Here is a 19,217-nt window from a genome sequence, read left to right as displayed (position 1 = left end):
GTCCATACATACAGCCCATACAAAGCCAAGAAAAAAATTACAACACCCAAAACATCTAAGCAAACCCAAAGTTGACAATAACAGCTGAAAGCGTCCAACACCACTCAATCCGATCTAGGAGGGGTGTATCCTCACCTGCACCTTTTTCTGCTCACGCCATTTAATAAGACGATCATTGCAAAAGTAGAAGACACACAGAACACACATATACAAGAAGGGTAAGCTAACTTAGTTCATAATAAATCATACAATTTAATGGTTAAGCATCAATCAGGGTTGATCACACAAATTATCAGAACTTCATACAATTCACCATGACTATAACACAACATCACCATTCTAGACTCGATATCCGGATTATGTAAGTGACATTAGAGCTCTTGGTGGCGTGCACCTGTGACGGTTCCCAAACTCTGCTGAGTTTTGGGCACAAGGAGTATTCACCCAACCACTCCCAAGGTAAGCCCCTTCACGTCTATGACGGATCGGGTCCATAGACCAGGACCTCCTGCTACTCCCCCCGACATAATCCATTATACTCTATATGAGTTTTAATGGTTATTAGGAGCGTCAGGATGCCACCAATATGAGTCCTCATGTCCTTACATTTACTAAAAACCACATTCCTTAGAATTTTCCTTGAAATCCTAACTCCAACACATTCTCATACAGACCAATTTCACACTCAAATCCATCACAATGTCTATCATGCATAAGGGTCACGTGCAAGACTAGTTATTATCACATCAATTCAATTAATGCACTAGCAATAAATCAAAAGCAGAGAAAGAATTCAAATCCTGCAGGGAATCTCACTTAGGCTAGAGGGTCGCGCCTAAGCTAGAGAGTTGTCTCGCTTGGGCGAGACCTCTTACAATGGCAAATTAAAAAAATCATAGGCGAATTCTCGCTCAGGCTAAACTGGCTCGTCTAGACGAGAAGTTATCTCGCTCAGGCGACTCCAGCTCGCCTAGGCAAGACTTTGCGTAGTGACAGAGGCAATCTTCTGATATTTTCGCTCAGGCGAGAGCTGCTCGCCTGGGCGAAACTACCAGAAAATTTCATCTGTTCTTCACATGCAGTCTCGCCCAGAATCATCCAACACTCAAATTCACACCCAGGCAAATCCAAACACAGATTAAACACATAATCAGGCAATTCTATCACTCATGAACACAGCTCCTACGAAAATTGGGCGAAGAGTTAGCTTCCCTTACCTTTTTGCCAAGAATTTAGTTGGTGGAATCAAGAAAATTGCAAGACAACAAAGTTTTCAGTTTAACCTAGGAGAATCCATCACCACGACATGGAGAAGGAAGAATTACATGATCAGACTCAAAATTCAGAGATTAACTAGCGAATTCTAGCTGGAATTGAACCCAATTTAAAAAAAATGAAACCTACCTAGGAGAATGGAAGCTGAGGGAGGAAGCTGCTGAGGTTCCTGTTGGTTGGTCCTTCCAGAATTTGAGTATGGATTATAGAAACAGTGAGATATGACAGCAACAAGGATGAGAAGTTGGGAGAAGGGTGGGTTGCAGAGAAGTTGAGAGAGAAGTAAGGTTTCTGTTTTTAGGAAATTAAGAAAGAGGGGTATCACAATTGTTTTCTAAAAATATATTTTTATAAATTTAATAACATTTTTATTTCAATAATAATCACGATAATTAATTTTTTAATTTTTATAAACATAAAACAAAAATGGATACTCGTATACGAAAGCACGTGTGTATACAAAGAATAAATTTTGAGGAATCATGACCGGTTGAGCTTCTGAAAATATTAGCCACTTTTTTTTAGGAACTTTTCATTTCATAAGAAAAAAATAACATTTTTTTTTATTTTTTGATCTATGACATATTTTCTTATATTCATATAACCAAATATTATAAAAAAAATTCGATAATTTACACATTTTAAAAAATATGACTGATTAGTTTAATAATTTGGTAGTAAATTTTCAAATTTTAGATTAACTAAATATTTAAGTTGATGGTCTAGTATAAATTAAATTATAGTATATTATTAGTTCAAATTTCATTTTATAACCTTATTTTTGTGAAATTAAAATAAATTTAAAATTTCATTTTTAAAAAATTATCTTTTGAATCATTCAGTTACCAAAAAGTGTTTTTACAAAGGTTAGGATGTTGTTATAAAATTTCTTCCTCTACTCTTTCCTTTCAAGTGCTTCAAGTCTCTACTCTTTCATTTCAAGTGCTTCAAGTCAAAGATGACTTCAACATTCAAGTAAAGTAAAGTAAGTAATGCGTAAGAAATAGTAAATTGAGTAATAATGAATCAACCATAAAGTAATGATTCCTTATATAAACATTTTATAAAAAAAAAATCTAATAATAAAAATCAAATGCAATAATAATAATAATAAATAAATAAACAATAAAATGAATAATAATAATAATAATAATAATAATAATAAAACCAGATATGATAACAAATTGATTAACATATTATCGCAAAAAAAAAAAAAAATCGATTTTAGACCATGAAAATGTTTTTCTGGGTTTAGGAGGAGTGCGATTTCAACTTCTTCACATTTGTTTTGAGAAGTTTCTATTGGTGGATGCATAAAAAAGTTCAAAATTTTTTCTTCTCTGTTATTGAAAAGAAATCTACCAAATCACATTCACTTTCTTCCACTTCTTCTCATTTGATTAAAAAAATCACTGCAAATCACATAATAAAGTAATTTTTTATATTTGAATAAAGGAAATATTTTTTACTTTCTAACCAGCATTCTAGTAAAATTTTATTATATAAGAATTGTCAAAACTATAATCATTGATGTTTTGTTTGAATTAGAACGAGATAAAGAAAAAAGAAATTGAATTGTTTAGATGAAAAAAGGATAGTAGAAAGTTTAAGGAAAGTTTATAATTACTTTGATCTAATAAAATATTTTTTATATTAATATATTTATAAAATAATGTTTGAAAACTAATTTGATATAGGAGTTAAGTTTTAGAAAAATATAAATTAGAGTTAAAATATAATTTAAATAAAAAAATTTATTATAATTTTGTAAGAAATAAATATTTTGTATTTCAAAATAAAAATATATTAAAATAAATTAGTTTACGAGATATCAACATTTAATTTTACTATGATTTTAATTTTTTTACTTTAAATATATGTTATTATATTTTTTTAATAAAAAAGTTGTTACTTTTATATTTAATGTATACTATTATAACATAATACAATATCAGTAATATAATTATTACAAACATCCTTATATATGAATGTAAATAATAAAAATAACATTTTTAAACACAATTAATTATGTTAAAAGTATGTTATTATTTACAAAACATTTTCAATAATTAATCATGCATACTTTATTACCAAATTATTTGGTATACAACCAGGAGAAGGTTATTTATTAATCTTATCAACAGATGAAATTTAAATTTCGTTAACTAGTATTTCATCTTTGTATTATCTATTTAAAAAAAACATTTTGTACTTATCAAGAAACTAGAAAGAAGGTGATGGTGATAGAAATTTTGCATGTTATGGTGGAAATGAATTAAAGATAATAATAATGGTTAAATCTTCAAAAGGTCTTGTTACTGCAAACGCATCTTCAGCCCAGCCCCATGAAAATCTCACTTTTGTGCCAAAGATGCCAATAACCACATCAATCAGTCACTTCATCTTTTCAAAAATTTTCCCTTTGCTATCACTTGATCATCTTCTCATTCGATACACATCATCACCCAATTCAATTCAAAACCAAAAATCATACTCAAAATCTGTTTCCACCAATGCCAAACACAACCCATCATCACTACGTTTACCTTAAACTGCACACACACATACGTAAGTTAAAACTACATTTATACTATGATTTTTTAGTTTCAAAAACAACTCATTATACTGATTCTTCCCATAACAGACACAATGAGAAGAACTCTGTAGCAGACATATCCATATGTTTCGATTTTAATCTTAAAAAACATTATAATATTGTGGCATATCCTCATGAGTTTATTTTGGCATGATGCATTAGATGACACTTGCATTGTTGGCACCTGCCACCAGGTGATTTTCAGGTGGCTCGACAACCACACAAGACGGCGCTGTCACAGAGATACATAGCAGTGGTATCTATCGAATGTGTTTTGCAATTATTAAATCTTTAGCGTTACTTTCTTTAATCATTTCTTTTTCAAATGGCTGCATCACCCATCATTCTAATCTTTGAATCATACCACTATAAATAACTCCACACACCATTCTCATCTTCACCTCAACACCCCTTCCTCTCCCTGCAAATCTTGCACCCTTTTCGTCATTCTCTTTAGACTTTGTTTTTTCTATGGCATCAAAGTTGATTTTCACCACTTTCGTTTTACTTATGCTTCTGTGCCTGCTTCTTACGAGGGAGCCTTCTGGTTTGTCCATGTTCTTTTTCTTGTTCTGGTTTAGTCGAGGGACGAAACAAATGCATGGAGTAATAACTGTTTTATTCATGTTTGTTGCTATTGCAGGTTGTGGTTCTGCATATGAATGCTTTGGTGCTAATGCAGCTGGTCTCAGAGACATTCCAAACAGGAAGGTCTGTCACACTTAACATAAGTTACACTACATATTTCAAAGGGTTTTTCTCTTTTTGGCAGTTAATTTTATACGACCATAACATACGAGAATGATGTTTTTGGAACATGTATATGTTGTTCTTCATTTCTGTAACTTTATTTGCTTGTGCAGGCGCTGTCTATTTTGAAGAATAAGAAAACTGCTCTGAAGGCTGGTTTGCAAGGATCATCAAGCATCAAGTATGGTGAAAAGCCACTGAGTTGGGAGTTGAGGAAGGTTCCTTCAGGTCCAGACCCGCTGCATCATAATGGTGTCAACCCCAAGAAACCTCAAACCCCTTAAACTCACCACTTGAACCAGCTTTGCCCTAGTTTTTTGTTATCAGTGTCAACATCCATGACATAAGTTCATTGAAGAAAAAAATATATAAACATACACTCGTTTTCTTTTTCGTTATCTCTTTGTATTTCTGGTTTTCCTTCACCTCAGCCACCCCATTTCCAAGTGTATGTTTATGGGTGCTCAAATGTATCAGTGTTTTAGCTTTGACTTGTAGTAACATTATATATGTGATGTTGTTTTTTGTACTTAGCTTTGTTAATTAAGTAGTATTTAAAAAGTTAACTGAAAGCAGTGTTATTAATGATGGAATATTTTGTATCTGCTAAAACATTGTGCACACAGCTCATTCATGGATTGGACATGAACAACAGTGACATGATGTGTTCTGGCTCCTTTCACCCGAATACTACAAAAATATGTATCTGCAGATATGCTTCTGCAATAACTAACCTTGAGCTTCTATTCATATCTATCTATCTATGCTCATGCTGACGCGGGTCAGTTAGATATGACAGCATTGTCACAAAGATGACGCAAGCGAATCATTTCCATTTTCAAAAAACACCCAAATATCTAACCCATACAACATAGTTAATGGGAACAAAAAGTAACCATGACCATACCCAAATCCAGTAAAATATTATCTGATCATATTATTGAAGGCATGCATGTTTTCAGAAGAGTAGTGATACATGGATCTTGTTGGTGTATCCTTCTTAAATAGAATTAATGTTTATCACGGTATTCAGCTCATTGGGACCTTCACCTCTCATGATATATTACAAAGCATTCTCTTATATCTTAATTTCTCCTCTTTGCCTTTCTGTGCTCTGGAATTGATCTTGACATTCTTGGTTATGGACATGCAATTGCTTGGTTATGGTTTCAGACAAAATTGATATGTTTCTGTGCATTCTATTAATCTCTAGGTTGGATGCCTTGGATTCTGCACTATCTTCATCTTTTGATGCTGGAGTTACGAAAAGCCATAAAATTCAAAATTCATTCCATATCCTAAAATGACTCATTCACCCTTTTCTATTCTCTTCACCAAACGATTAAAAAATTGTCAAAAAGCCAGTATCAAATGAAGGTAACTGAGAAATGCGGTGTCAAACAATCATTTTTGTTTTTAAGAAATATATAATTCGTGAAACATTGCTATGATGTATCGGTAAAGATGATGGCTAAACCTCGCGAACTCGTGCCTCTCTACGCTACGCTTCTCGACGCTTGCTCTTCCGCGAAGCACTTAAAGAATCTGAAACGAATCCATGCGATGACCATCACCTTAGGCATTTCAAGCAATGACTTCATTCGAAGCAAGCTTGTGTCTTCCTACGCTTGCTGTGCCCAATTGCACGAAGCGAATATCATCTTCTCCTTCACCATTCGGCAACCCACTTTCCTTTTCAACTCTCTCATCAGAGCACATTCGTCTCTCGGCTTTTTCTCTCAATCCCTTTCCATCTTTCGCCACATGGTCCTTGCTCACAAGCCCTTTGATCGTCACACGTTACCCGTGGTGTTGAAATCTTGCGCTGGTTTATCGGCTCTACGGCTTGGGCAACAAGTCCATGGAGCTGTTTTGGTTAATGGGTTTGCCTTGGACTTGGCAAATTCTAATGCTTTGGTAAACATGTATACCAAGTGCGGCCATTTGGATAGTGCGCGCAAGGTGTTTGATAGAATGTGGCAAAGGAATGAGGTTACGTTTTCAACCATGATGAAGGGTTATGGAATGCATGGGGAGTGTGAGGAGGTGTTCGAGCTATTTGATAAATTGGTGGAGGCAGGGGAGAGGCCTGATGGTGTGATTTTTACTACGGTTCTGAGTGCGTGTAGTCATGGGGGGTTAATAGACAAGGGGAGAGAATATTTTGAGATGATGGAGGTAAGGTTTGGAGTGAAACCTGGACTGCACCATTATACGTGCATGGTGGATATGTTGGGGAGGGTTGGTCAGGTTGAGGAAGCAGAAAAGTTAATTTGGAGAATGGAGGTTAAGCCTGATGGGGCTTTGTGGCGTGCCTTGCTGGCAGCTTGTAAAACTCATGGGAAGGTTGAGGTGGCTGAGAGAGTAGCAGAGAGGGTTTATGGAAGGGAACTGAGTATTGCATCGTCAATTTAAATTTTGTGTACGTGGATTTTGCTCATCAGAGAATGCCTGCAGCCAGCTTAAGGATAAGCATTTTCCAGTCTTGCATGGCCATACCTTAGATATTGTGTACATTATTTCATATGTATTCAACATTTTTTTACGGACTTTGATCTGAGACGCAATAACCAGTGTCTTAAAACCAAAAATTGTTCTATCTATCTTGGAAGTCGCAAGCATTTAAAAATTGCAGAACATAATCTATGAAACTACTATTTTATCACTGATTTCCACGACTGAAGGAGACTGCTGTAACATTAAAGGAGAAAATTTCCGGTAGAAAAACCAGCAAATTATCTTATTACATTAGTTAAGCAAGTTTTGATAAGAAAAATGTACAAGTCTATTTTCTTGTGGCAAGTAATAGTATAACAGAGTCTAGCTTCTATAATGAAGTTCAGTAATATCAAAACATGAAAGAAGATTGCATAGCCAATGGAATAAAAGCATAGAAGCTTCCAAATTCTTACGCTATAGTTTTGTTTTCACCATATTGTACATTTTAGAATTCAAGTGATTGAATCACAGAAGGGGCATGATTGAATTTGGCTGAATGGAACACTAGTTCTCTCCCATAAAATCCCTCACTGTTGAAACTCAGTCTTCCCTTAGTATGAACACAACAAATTTCAAGTGACAAATCTCTACCCTTTAGCAACTTTTTAAAAGTCATTTTGCACTTACTTTAGTTTAACTAGTCAATTTCGAATTCCCTTTATATTTTTTTCATTTCTTTGTTTCTACATTTCATTTGCATCATAATATACTTGTTCACATGCTAAAAGTATCAGTTCAAGCATAGTTTTAATTCAGAACACAAAATCTGCACCAATTTTCAAATGCTGTCAAAAATTCTGTTTTGACTAAGTGCTGTCAAGTTTGGTTTAATATGTGGTTTTGTGATTCCAGCACATTTGATCATGTTTAAGCATTGCATTTGCATACTTACGCATGCTGAAACATGTCCAGATCATTATCATTGCATATTGACCCAGATTCTGCATAAAATACTTTGCTGTGAAAAAACAGCTTTGGTGCATTTGCTGTCTAGTTTAGTTTAGCACAAAATTTTGAGTATTTGGAGTGCAGTTTAACCATTCATTTTACTTAGTTCTACATATAGAAACTTGTCTAGGTCGTTTACATTGCATAAATAATAGTTTAGTCCATTCAAGTATTTCATCAAACACTTGTTGAAAACTAGGTTTTCACTGAGACATTTCATCAAACACTTTTCTGTTTTACATTTAGGAGATATTTTAGGACAATTTGAGGTTTTTATCATCTTTCATTCATGTTTCTTTATAGTTTTATAGGTTCGTTCATCATATTAGAGCATTCCATCATCATTTGCTTATAGATTTGAGCATTTTCCCTTTAAAACCTATCAAATATTCTGCTGCAGTAATAACTTTATGTTCCAGCAATTTTAAATTCATTGCATTGATCATTTGCCTTGTTCTAAAGTAGATTTTACATTGTTTTTTACTTTCCCCATTATTTCTTTCATTTTTAGATTGATAATTGGACACATTTTAGTTACAAAATTAGACAATTCCTTCGATTGATACCTAGGTTGTCCCTTAAGGGGGAGAACTAGGAATTTTCTAGAGTTCTATGCGACGAGCGCTTCTAATTGATCTTGAGTTATAATTCATGATGAGTAGTGGATGCTAGAGGCTTTCCAAGCCTATACCGAGACTAGGATCATGATATGATGAGCTACGTGATACACAAACCCTGTACACATGAGAGAATGAGAGTTAAGCACTGTCTTATGAGGATATAAGGCTGATCTAAACTGAGTTTTGATTGAATGCTGTTTACACTTGACATGTTTGACCAGTTTTTGACAGCTAGGAGCTCTTGAAGTTGGGTTTGGAGTTTGGTTTGTGCAGAACAGTTGCAGCAGAGCAGTGGAAGGATGATTCAGATCTGTGAAGATGTTTCGGGTGCTGTTTTCCCTTTTATTTGGCCCCCCAGGAGTGCAAGCCTCCTAGTGTGGGGATGTGTTAAGTGTCATGTTAGACACTTATTTGGTGTTTTAGACCACTTCTTTTGAGATTTTCTTTTCTTTATTTTCTGTTTTTATAGTGTTTTAGTATTTTCTTCTAAAAATCTTGGTTTTAATAAAAATGTGTCAAAATAGAGTGATTTTAGTATAAATTTTAGTTTAGTAAGTTTTGAGTCCTTAGTTTAGTTAAATAGAATGTAGTTTTAAATAGGCAATTGACATTTTCAGCTTGATTAATTCTTGTGAATTTTTACTGCAGTAAAATTTAGAGAATCCGGAAGAGAGACTTGGACTTATGCCAAGGAAAAATGGAAGCCTACAAGTCAATTCTGACTTTTTCCTAGCAGTAGCAGATGACAAGACCATTAAAAAGAGAAATGACTTGGAGAGAAGCTGTCCAACATGGCAACAGAAAATTTGCTTATTGAAGCTGACTGGACGGTTTGGACTGAGAAGGAGTGTTTGCTGCAGCTGGAAGTTATAAGGTTGAAAAGTTAGTTACCTATAAAAGCCTTTGTAACGAGAGATACATTATACACGAAACTAATTTTTGTTCTAGAATCTATCTGTTAGAATTCTAGTTAGTTCATTGTATTTTCTTTTCTTTAAATAGGATAGATTAGGGAGAGGATGGACACCACCAACACCACGCCCACACTACTATCACTCCAAACACATCCATCCTTTCACACGACCCACCAATTTTCTTTTCTGCATTTTTATAGCTTTCTTTAGATCTTAGATTCTGAGTTTTCTGGGCTGGGAGGAGTAAGCTGTGAAGATCATGGTGCACAAGTCTACAATGTGAGCAAGAGGCATTCTTGTTCTTGGCAGCATATGTAATCTCAAACCAATTGTACATTTCAATCTTCAATGCAATTCAATTTTCTTGTTTATTCCTTTATTCTGTTGAGTTGTGAATTTTAAGTTTTGCTTTCTATTTTTCGTTTCCATTCATGTAATCTTTACCTCTTAGCAATTTACAGTTTTGTACCTCTTTTGTACCAATTTTGCTGGTTTTTGATCTAGAGATGCTTTCTTGGATGAAGGTTGAATGATTATTCTTTGCCTTTACTTAGGGTCAGGTTTGGATTCAAATCTGGTTTCTAAAGAGTACAATGTGACCACTGGATTCAATATTTCAGATTAGAGATATTGAAACAAAGATTAAGACCCATTCACCCAACATTCAAGTTCTCATTTCTGATTTAAACCCATTTGTTTTAGGATTTTCTGTTGAAGGTTTGATGTTTTTGTTTTCTAATTGTCCTTGTATATTCCTTTATATTTTCGTGCCATGATATCAGTTTCTTGTATGAGCCATTCCATTTTGCAGATCCACACCAATTCTCTTTTGCTGTCAAAATCTAGTTCATGATGCTTGGTTCATAATTCTAGATTTCTTCTTTTTCTTGATTGATTTCTGGATTTAGGATTAGATAAAAGGAGGGCAGTATCACCACTTGATTTAATAGGTTCTCATGAACGGAAGTGGATCCAAGAATCTGAAATTATTGACCAACCCATGATTCTAAGTTTTGCCTTCAAAAACTCATTTTCACTACCTCAACCCACATGACATTTTTAGTTTTAAATCCAGTTCTGAATTTTTCTCACTGTTTTTGATGAGTGATTTTCTGTTTTAGTGTTTTCTAGTCAGTTCTGATCATCCACATTGCATACCTTAGCATATTAAAACTTGTTCAAAGCATTTACAAGGCATGAAACACAACTTTGATCTTCATATGCATTTTAACAACGTTTTAAAAAATAAAAAGCCATTTTGCAATTACTTTAATTTAACTGGTCATTTTCGAATTCTCTTTATATTCTGCTCGTTTCTTTGTTTCTATATTTCATTTACATCATAATATACTTGTTCAAATGTTAAAAATATCAGTTTAAGCATAGTTTTAATTCAGAACACAAAATCTGCACCAATTTTCAATCTTGCATGGCCATACTTTAGATATTGTGTACATTCTTTCATATACTAAAAAACGTGCAGCTTAAGGATAAGCATTTTGCAGTCTTGCATGGCCATACTTTAGATATTGTGTACATTCTTTCTTATATATTCAATATTTTTTCAGGGACTTTAATCTGAGACGCAATAACCAGTGTCTTCCAAATTTCGTCCCAGTTAATGATAAACAATTTGAACTGGTATATGTAGTTAGAAAAGATATTTCTAGATTGGTATACTTGTAAAGAGAGCACATTTGTATAATCAGTTACTTTCTTGAACTGAACTAATGGTCTATTCCAAAATTATTCATCCTCGTAACTTTCTTTTCTAGGGAAATCTGGAACATAGCCACATAATTGCAACTCAAAAGACAAAAGTTCCAATGCTGCGTAAATATGATCTTTCTCTTCATGAGATTTATCTCCAGCCACAAATTTGTGAATGCTGGAGTCAATCTCAATAGAACTAAAGCCTGGTATCTTTTGTATCCCACGTTCCTTCATTCTCCTCCTAACCTTGGTCGCACCATCCCACTTTCCAACTGCTGCATATATGTTAGAAAGAAGCACATAATTGGAATCTTTCCCTGGGTCCAATTCAATAAGATATTTCATTACATTTTCAGCCAACCCAATGTTCCCCTGAGTCCTACAAGCTGCGAGCAATGACCCCAAAACAACTTCATTTGGCCTCATGGGCATATTCTTCAAAACATTCCATGCCTCCTCTAACCTCCCAGCTCTACTATAGAGATCAACTAAACAACCATAATGCTCGATTCTAGGCGAAATCCTATGAACTCTCCTCATATTTTCAAAGATTTTGAGTCCCTCGTTAATTAATCCTGCATGACTACACGCCATTAGAGCACCTGTGTAGCTGACTCCATCTGGTTTGAAACCTTCCTCCTGCATTGAATTGAAGTAATTCAGAGCCTCGTCCGCAAAACCATTGACAGCAAAACCCACAATGATCGAGTTCCACGTCACTAAAGTTCTATTGGACATTCTATCAAACACCTGGCGAGCTAACTCTATGCATCCACATCGAGAATACATGTCAATCAAAGAGTTTGAAACTCTAACATTGTTCCTGAAAGCTTGTGTCATCACAAGTCGGTGCACCCACAAGCCAAGACCGAGTGTGCCCAAGTTGGCACACGCCGCAATAACAGCAATAATGGTCACATAATCATACGCCACCCCAGCGAGCTGCATTTCTCGAAAGCACTCCAGAGCTTCCTCGTGAAAGTCCTTCTTCACAAACCCACCAATTAGAGCAGTCCAAGAAACAGCATTCTTCACGGGCAATTGATCAAACAATTGGAGGGCATCTTCAATTCTCCCATTCCTCATATACCCATCAATCATCGTGTTCCAAGACACCAAATTTCTGACACCCATTTGATTGAATGCCAACCTTGCGAAATCCACACGACCACACTTAGCGTACATGTCAATCAGCGCAGTCCCCACCATGACATCGTTCACGTGCAAGCCCAATTTGCATGCATGTGCATGTACGGTAGTTCCAAAGGAAATACTAATCTGCGAAGGATGATGAGCGCAAACAGAGAGGAGTGTGATGAGAGTGATATGATTAGGTTCAATGTTAGCTTCTCTCATTCGCACAAACTCGGAGGCAGCTTTAACCAAATGACCACCTTTACAATACTGAGCTATGGAAGATGTCCATGCTACAATGGGGTCAGTGTATTTTGAGGGGTGTTTTAGGGATAGGCTTTGATTGGTGTTGAAGTGTGTTTGATTTGGAACTGAATTTAGTGAAGATGGTTTTGGAGGATGGGGAAGCTGAGTTGGATTAATCGCGCACGCAGGAAGGATCATTCTTCTTGAGAATCAAAATCCTCTCTCATGAGATTAAGCTTCTGCGTTTCTTGTTGTGATAAATAAGAAGATTCTACTTTACAACATCATTTTTTTGAACAGTGTTTCAAGCATATCAGGAGTAGTTTTGAAACAGAGGCACATGGGTTGACTCACCCTTTTTGAGCTAAAAGAATGAGTTCTTGTTGAGCTGGACCCATCACACTAAATAGGTAAGGTGGTGGATTAATTTACTCTCATTTATTGTTGTTAAAAAAGAAAGTTGTTGAACTGAGATAAGACATTTAAAATTTATGCACAAATTACTTTTTCTATAATCTAAAACTAAATTATGCATAAATTCATTTGTAGAAGTTTTTCTTATATAATTTATGTATATTTTTATTTTAACTAGTTCATAGTTTCAATTATTTTTCTCTTCAGAAGAAACTTATGGGCAAACTCTTTCAAATAAACATGAATCAACAAAATTTTGATTCAGATTAATTCGTATTAAAAAAGGTTAACGTGCTTGACATTGATGTTATTTGATCCGAAATTAAATTAGTGTCAACGTTATACTAGAGGAAATTGTCACACCATCGTAACATTTAACTTCTTTGACTTATCTTTAAAAACCTTACGAATTTCAAGATGAATTAGCTTTCATTTCTCTTCCCAAAAGGTGATCATGCCTCAAAAAAGTTTCAATACTAACCTTCTACCAAACAAATAAGCTCATCAAACTTAGTATTCAAACTTAAACCACCTCTGTAGTTGCTCCTTAAAGCTAAAAACACACTGAAAATGTAACATTCACGTAGACAGTGAAAATTTTCTAAGAATTCTGAACGTTTGATTTGGCAAGAATCAAATGAGATCAACGAGAAAGAGTTTAAGTATTAGTATGGCAAATGAGTAAAGCGAAAATCATTAAAGAACAGTTGCAGTTGAGTTCCTTAAAATAAAAAATTGTTCTATCTATCTTGGAAGTCAAACATTTAAAAATTGCAGAAGATAATCTATGAAACTACTATCTTATTACTGTGATTCCACGACTGAAGGAGATTGCTGTAACATTAAAGGAGAAAATTACCAGTACAAAAACCAGCAAATTATCTTATCACATTAGTTAAGAAAGTTTTGATGAGAAATACGTACAAGTGTATTTTCTTGTGGCAAGTAATAGCATAACAGAGACTAGCTTCAATAATGAAGTTCATTAATATCAAAACATGAAAGAAGATCGCATAGCCAAGGGAATAAAAGCATAGAAGCTTTTATGAACTCTTACGCTATAGTTTGTTTTCACCATATTGTACATTTTAGAATTCTTCCATAAATCACTCAATGTTGAAACTCAGTCTCCCCTCAGTATGAACACAACAAATTTCAAGTGACAAATCTGACAAATCTCTACCCTTTTGTTATCTAACACTAGGCTTCACCCCTCTTTGGAGTGATATAACATAGGGGAAGATTCAATGAGAAGAAAAAGCACTAAAGAGGCTACCAAGACTTCATGTGCCTAAAAATGTGTCACCATTTTTAATTTATCAATGCAGGTGGAAAATATCATGGATAAATTATTCTGCTTAGCATTTCAATAATGACACCTCCCATGATAACATGGATGGGATAACAACATAGATGAATGTGACTTGTCACGCAGAATCATTACTATCAAGTAGAAATTGGTGTTCCTGTATACAAGACAAAACAAAGAGAAAACATGTATAATTATCTACATCTTCCTATGGTATTTTAATGTCCAAAAACAGAACAAAATGCCGAGACATGATTTTTTTGCCTCTTGGCTGAAGAAACAGACATGGTGAATCCAAGTGAATTTGAATAAGGATACAACAACAGGATCCACAAATTGCACTAAATTTGCCTCAAAATTATCTTGCATCAGCAGAAGTAAAAGAGTCTGCAAACCCAGTAGGCCTGGCTGCAATACTGCTTCTGCTGTTGTCAAGACTAGAAGTATAGCTGAACTCTTTGCTTTCTGCTTCCTTCCAAATCTTCAACATCTGAGGAAGTGGTCTTGTGTAGTCGATGCCAGAGTAGCAGTCTAATTCATCATCAACTGGTTGCCATTTTTCCACTAATGCTGATAGAACATTGACTGCATGACCCATATCTGGCCTATGATGTGCTTCCCTTGCCGTGCAATGTCCAGCAAGTTCAGCTACAATAGTTATGCTCTCAAAAGTTTCTTCAGATGCTTCCACAACTGGATCAATGGCAGCCATAAGCTTCTCCTTGCTTGATTTAATTCGCCAAAACCATTCAGCCAAGTATCGGCTCTCCTCTGGTCGGCTCTCATCAAGTGCCACAAGTCCAGTCAGAAGTTCCATCAACACCACACCGTAGCTGAACACATCAACCTTTGTGGTGATTTTCCCCATCACTGAAACACATCGATACATAGTATTAAAAGCTAGGCAGGCACATCAAACACACTGAAATGATAAAACCTCACATTGCAATGGTATGACCAACTGTTAGATGAGTGATACAAGTATCGCATTGCTTACAAATTTTGAAACATTATGACTTGTAATTAGACATCATTCCTTGTTAATTCTTGCACACTACTAAGATGTTTTCATCTAAGAACAATGTAACTGAATATAAATTAATATACAGAGAGGGTATAATGATTCCATTAGGCAGTTAATGCTAAATTTCTACATATACATTATGGTCAGAAGAGGTGATTTTAATAAGGCCATACCTGCATATTCAGGGGCAAGGTATCCAAATGTCCCAGCAAGCTTGGTAACTACAGACTTCTCACTGTCTGGGGCATGCTTCACCAAACCAAAGTCTGAAACTTTAGCCCGGAAATCATCACCCAATAAGATATTAGAAGACTTAAGATCTCGATGAATAAAAGTCTGACGGGCAAGACTATGAAGGTATTCTATCCCTCTGGCAACATCTAGTGCTATTGCAAGCCTCTTTGACCAAGACAAAGGCTCAAAGTTCAAGCTTTTCCAATGAAAAAGATGCTGGCTTAGAGCTCCAAGAGACATATATTCATAAACCAAAAGTCTTTCATTGCCTTCAATGGAATACCCCAACAAGGATACCAGATGGCGGTGCCGTACCTTGGAAAGAACAGCTATTTCTGCTTGAAACTCCTCTATTGCCTTACTGGTAATAACCCCATGCTCCATTCTCTTCACTGCTATTTTTGTCCCATCTTCAAGTTCTCCCCTGTAAACAGTCCCAAACCCTCCACGACCTAGTTCATTTTCTGAAGCAAAGTCATTGGTAACCTTGCGTAGTACTTGTATAGAGATGACAAGGTTGCCATCCTCAATCATGTGAGAGTTTTGAGTTTCACCACTGATGTTACTCAGAGAACTTGTACCAGTCTTTGTAGACAAACTTCCAGTGGCGTTTGAAACTGCAATTTTAACTATGTTGTCTGGATCAGATGGATTGCGAGGATGAACCACAATGGTACTTGGAGCATCCAAGGAGGCTTTTTTGTTCTTCCTACAACATAGCAAGAGATAAACAACCAAAAGTGCTACAAGTGTAAACAACACAACTCCAGCCACTATTACTGTTGTTTTGAATCTTTTCAAGTCATTGGGCTTGGATTGGTTTGATCTTGAACTCTGATCTGGAATAGGTGGCTTATGAGAGGATGGAGGCTGTGATGGATTTTGTGGTGAAGGTGGGCTGTCAATAGGCATAGGACTGGGACTTCCTCCAGTTTTATTCAGAAGAAGGGGATTACCCGTAATAATAATCTTCAAATCATCATGAAAATTTGGAAATGGAGGCTCAAGATTGTTATAACTTAAATCCAACAACTCCAAAGATGTTAATTTGGTGAAATTAGTAGGAACAGAGCCGGTTATGTTGTTTCCTGAAAGCCTAATTTGACGAAGTGAATCTAACTTAGCAAGTGAGGGACTTAGTGTACCATTTAGCTTGTGTCTAGGTAGATTCATAATAGATATCTCTGAGTTGGAATTGCAGCTCAATCCAAACCATGACCCTGTGCTGCGTGTGCATGGTTCATCACCAGACCAATCAGAAACCAGAAATGAAGGGTAATTCAGCTTATCAAGAAAATCCAGCAAAACAGTAACTTGAGGGCCACATTCTAGTCCAGGCTCATTCTGACAAAATAAATTGTAATCATAAGAAACATTGGCAGCCTTAAATTTCGGTATTGGACCCATTAGCATGTTGTTGTTTAACACAAGGATATCAAGATCCATAAGTGCCAGGGACTCTGGAATCAAGCCAACAAGTTGATTGCTGTTGAGATTGAGTTCCTGCAAGGAAATTAGATTTCCAATATTCCGAGGAATTGGCCCAGTGAACTGGTTTCCATGTAGCCAAACCTGTCTAAGGAAAGGCATTGAAGCAATAACATCAATAGGACCACTCAACCCACCACCTTCTTGATTATTCAACCACAAAACCTGGATTGAAGATTGTGCAAAAGTTGCTGGTATGGCACCAGACAGCTTGTTACCTGAAAGCCTCAGATTTGTGAGAGATGCCAATGTGCCCAGAAAATCCGGTAATGGTCCGACCAAGTTACATTGCACCAGAGAAAGGTTGGTTAACTGCACTGATTTTTGCAAATCCAGGGGAAAAAACCAGCCACTACTCATATTCAGTGGATTTTCTTCCAAAGACAAGACTCTAAGGCTGCTAAGCCCACTAAAGAAATCAGATGGAATTGAATCAAATTTATTGTAATCTAAGAAAGCAAATTCCAATTTGGATAATCCACTAAAAGAGGGCAACATCCCACTGAGGTTGTTGCGTTGCAGACCCAGATTGTAGAGTTCTGAGAGTTGGTTAAAGTTTTGAGGCAATGACCCTCTAAGACCAAGATTCTTGGCCTGAATCTGATTGACTCTGTCTCCAGAACAGTACACATAAGGCCATAAAGGAGGACCACAGGGATCATCTCCCTCCTCCGGCCACTTCAAAAGCTCAGGATTTTCCAACCCTTTTCTGAAATCATTCAAAACTTTGACATCATTTGAGTTTGTAGCACCAAAGCTCACTGTAGTGATCAGACAAAAACAAAACAAGATGAAGACTTCTTCTATCTGAACACCTTCCATGGTTAGCCTAGTAAAACAGAAAGAAAAAAACAAAAGAGAGTATCAATATACGAACTTTCCCAGTAAAATCAGAACCCCATTATATCTCAGACGCAAAAATGAGACACCAGCCACAAGACTCAGAAAAACGATAATGACAAGCTTAGAAGTCACAAGAACAAAACTTGAGTGTGAATGTGAGAGTGCGTGCTTGGTAGTTACACTTACCTATAGGTATGCATAAACAAAGAGTTTTTTTGCTGAGAAAACGTTGAACGGATCAGGAAATTGAAGTTCCCAAAATTGAGAAAAAGACAGGAAGGAGAATGTGCCAATGTGGAATGTCTCTAACTTTTTCACATTTTACGAAGGAAGGAAGGAACCCTAAACAAAGTGTCAGGCTACTCCACAAAGATTGTCCCTCTCCAAACCCTCTTTTCCTTTTCTTTTCTTTTTTTCCTTTTTCTTTTTGCCTCTTACCATTGGTTGGCTTATGATTTCTATTAAAAATTTGTGAGGCATTGTAAAAGGAAGTAAAAAAGAACGAACTTCACAATGATTTTGTCCCCCATGTTTTGATTAACTACAGTGGCAAGTGGATGGCATGTACGAATCATGTGGGCTTGGAATTTCATTCATTGAAAAAAGATTATGTTTTTAATCTTTTCAATATTTCCCGTCAACTACATCATATTTATATATTTCATAAATGAATTTACTGCTCAAATTTTAAACAACAAACAAACTTATTTTTCTATCTTTAAAAATTCATGATATTTATAAAATAAAAAGATTTGATCTTTATAAAGTTTAAAACTCAAATTCCATAAAAAATAGAATCTTTGTTCTCATTTAACTGAAGCAATAATCCAAAACAACATGTTTTTTTATCTGGTATTCACAGTTCTGTCGGTCAAATCGTAACACAGTGAAGGCATCTGAAGTTGTAGTGAGAAACAAAAATCTGAGGTTGAAGGTAACACATGCTGTGAGGTTTTAGGAACCTGGTGATGTTGCAGAACCATGGTTTTGTTCTGTCGTCGGCATGCAAAAATGAAAGACAAAAACAAAAGGTGGGTCCCATATTTAGGAAAGTTCCATAGATTGTGGTGGCGGGTCAATTTAGGAGAGTGTTCCGCTAATGTCGGTACCAAGATTAATTCCTCAAATGCCACTATTTTATTTCTTTTTTGCAATAAATTCTTTTAAATATATGATTTTTCTAACAAAGATCTAAATTCATCTTTTCGAA

General features: G+C 35.6%; 4 protein-coding genes across 4 annotated transcripts; 2 read left to right on the top strand and 2 right to left on the bottom strand.

Annotated features, from left to right (window-relative positions):
- Nucleotides 1-4,342: 4,342 nt before the first annotated feature.
- LOC114184741 (protein CLAVATA 3) lies at nt 4,343-5,001 on the top strand. The gene is made up of 3 exons (XM_028072052.1): nt 4,343-4,418; nt 4,515-4,582; nt 4,735-5,001. The coding sequence occupies exons 1-3, from the start codon at nt 4,343-4,345 to the stop codon at nt 4,903-4,905; spliced, it is 315 nt and encodes a 104-aa protein (XP_027927853.1). The 3' UTR covers nt 4,906-5,001.
- A 785-nt stretch (nt 5,002-5,786) lies between these two features.
- On the top strand, nt 5,787-7,286 carry LOC114184187 (pentatricopeptide repeat-containing protein At1g03540-like). The gene has a single exon (XM_028071459.1). It carries the CDS (start codon nt 6,086-6,088, stop codon nt 7,034-7,036), a length of 951 nt encoding a protein of 316 aa, XP_027927260.1. The 5' UTR covers nt 5,787-6,085; the 3' UTR covers nt 7,037-7,286.
- Nucleotides 7,287-11,169: 3,883 nt separating this feature from the next.
- On the bottom strand, nt 11,170-13,051 carry LOC114184059 (pentatricopeptide repeat-containing protein At1g05750, chloroplastic). Its single transcript, XM_028071297.1, has one exon. It carries the CDS (start codon nt 12,891-12,893, stop codon nt 11,349-11,351), a length of 1,545 nt encoding a protein of 514 aa, XP_027927098.1. The 5' UTR covers nt 12,894-13,051; the 3' UTR covers nt 11,170-11,348.
- A 1,399-nt stretch (nt 13,052-14,450) lies between these two features.
- LOC114185622 (receptor protein kinase TMK1-like) lies at nt 14,451-18,428 on the bottom strand. The gene is made up of 3 exons (XM_028073465.1): nt 18,194-18,428; nt 15,616-17,993; nt 14,451-15,288 (listed from the first exon to the last, which is right to left on the bottom strand). The coding sequence occupies exons 1-3, from the start codon at nt 18,205-18,207 to the stop codon at nt 14,777-14,779; spliced, it is 2,904 nt and encodes a 967-aa protein (XP_027929266.1). The 5' UTR covers nt 18,208-18,428; the 3' UTR covers nt 14,451-14,776.
- Between the last annotated feature and the right edge of the window lie 789 nt (nt 18,429-19,217).

The sequence above is a fragment of the Vigna unguiculata genome, chromosome 5 (genome assembly GCF_004118075.2).
Source record: "Vigna unguiculata cultivar IT97K-499-35 chromosome 5, ASM411807v1, whole genome shotgun sequence".
Taxonomy (NCBI): domain Eukaryota; kingdom Viridiplantae; phylum Streptophyta; class Magnoliopsida; order Fabales; family Fabaceae; genus Vigna; species Vigna unguiculata.
The sequence above is the reverse complement of the archived record's forward strand: the minus strand, read 5'-3'. Positions and strand labels throughout refer to the sequence as shown.

Excerpts from the sequence above, each read along its gene's own strand:
- LOC114185622 (XM_028073465.1), bottom strand. Across the intron at positions 15,289-15,615 it reads CCTTGCCCCTGAATATGCAG|TGATGGGGAAAATCACCACA; the intron begins GTATGGCCTTAT and ends GATGTGTTTCAG.
- LOC114184741 (XM_028072052.1), top strand. The coding sequence starts at position 4,343 with ATGGCATCAAAGTTGATTTTCACCACTTTCGTTTTACTTATGCTTCTG. Across the intron at positions 4,419-4,514 it reads TCTTACGAGGGAGCCTTCTG|GTTGTGGTTCTGCATATGAA; the intron begins GTTTGTCCATGT and ends TTGCTATTGCAG. Across the intron at positions 4,583-4,734 it reads GAGACATTCCAAACAGGAAG|GCGCTGTCTATTTTGAAGAA; the intron begins GTCTGTCACACT and ends TTGCTTGTGCAG.
- LOC114184059 (XM_028071297.1), bottom strand. The coding sequence starts at position 12,893 with ATGATCCTTCCTGCGTGCGCGATTAATCCAACTCAGCTTCCCCATCCT.
- LOC114184187 (XM_028071459.1), top strand. The coding sequence starts at position 6,086 with ATGATGGCTAAACCTCGCGAACTCGTGCCTCTCTACGCTACGCTTCTC.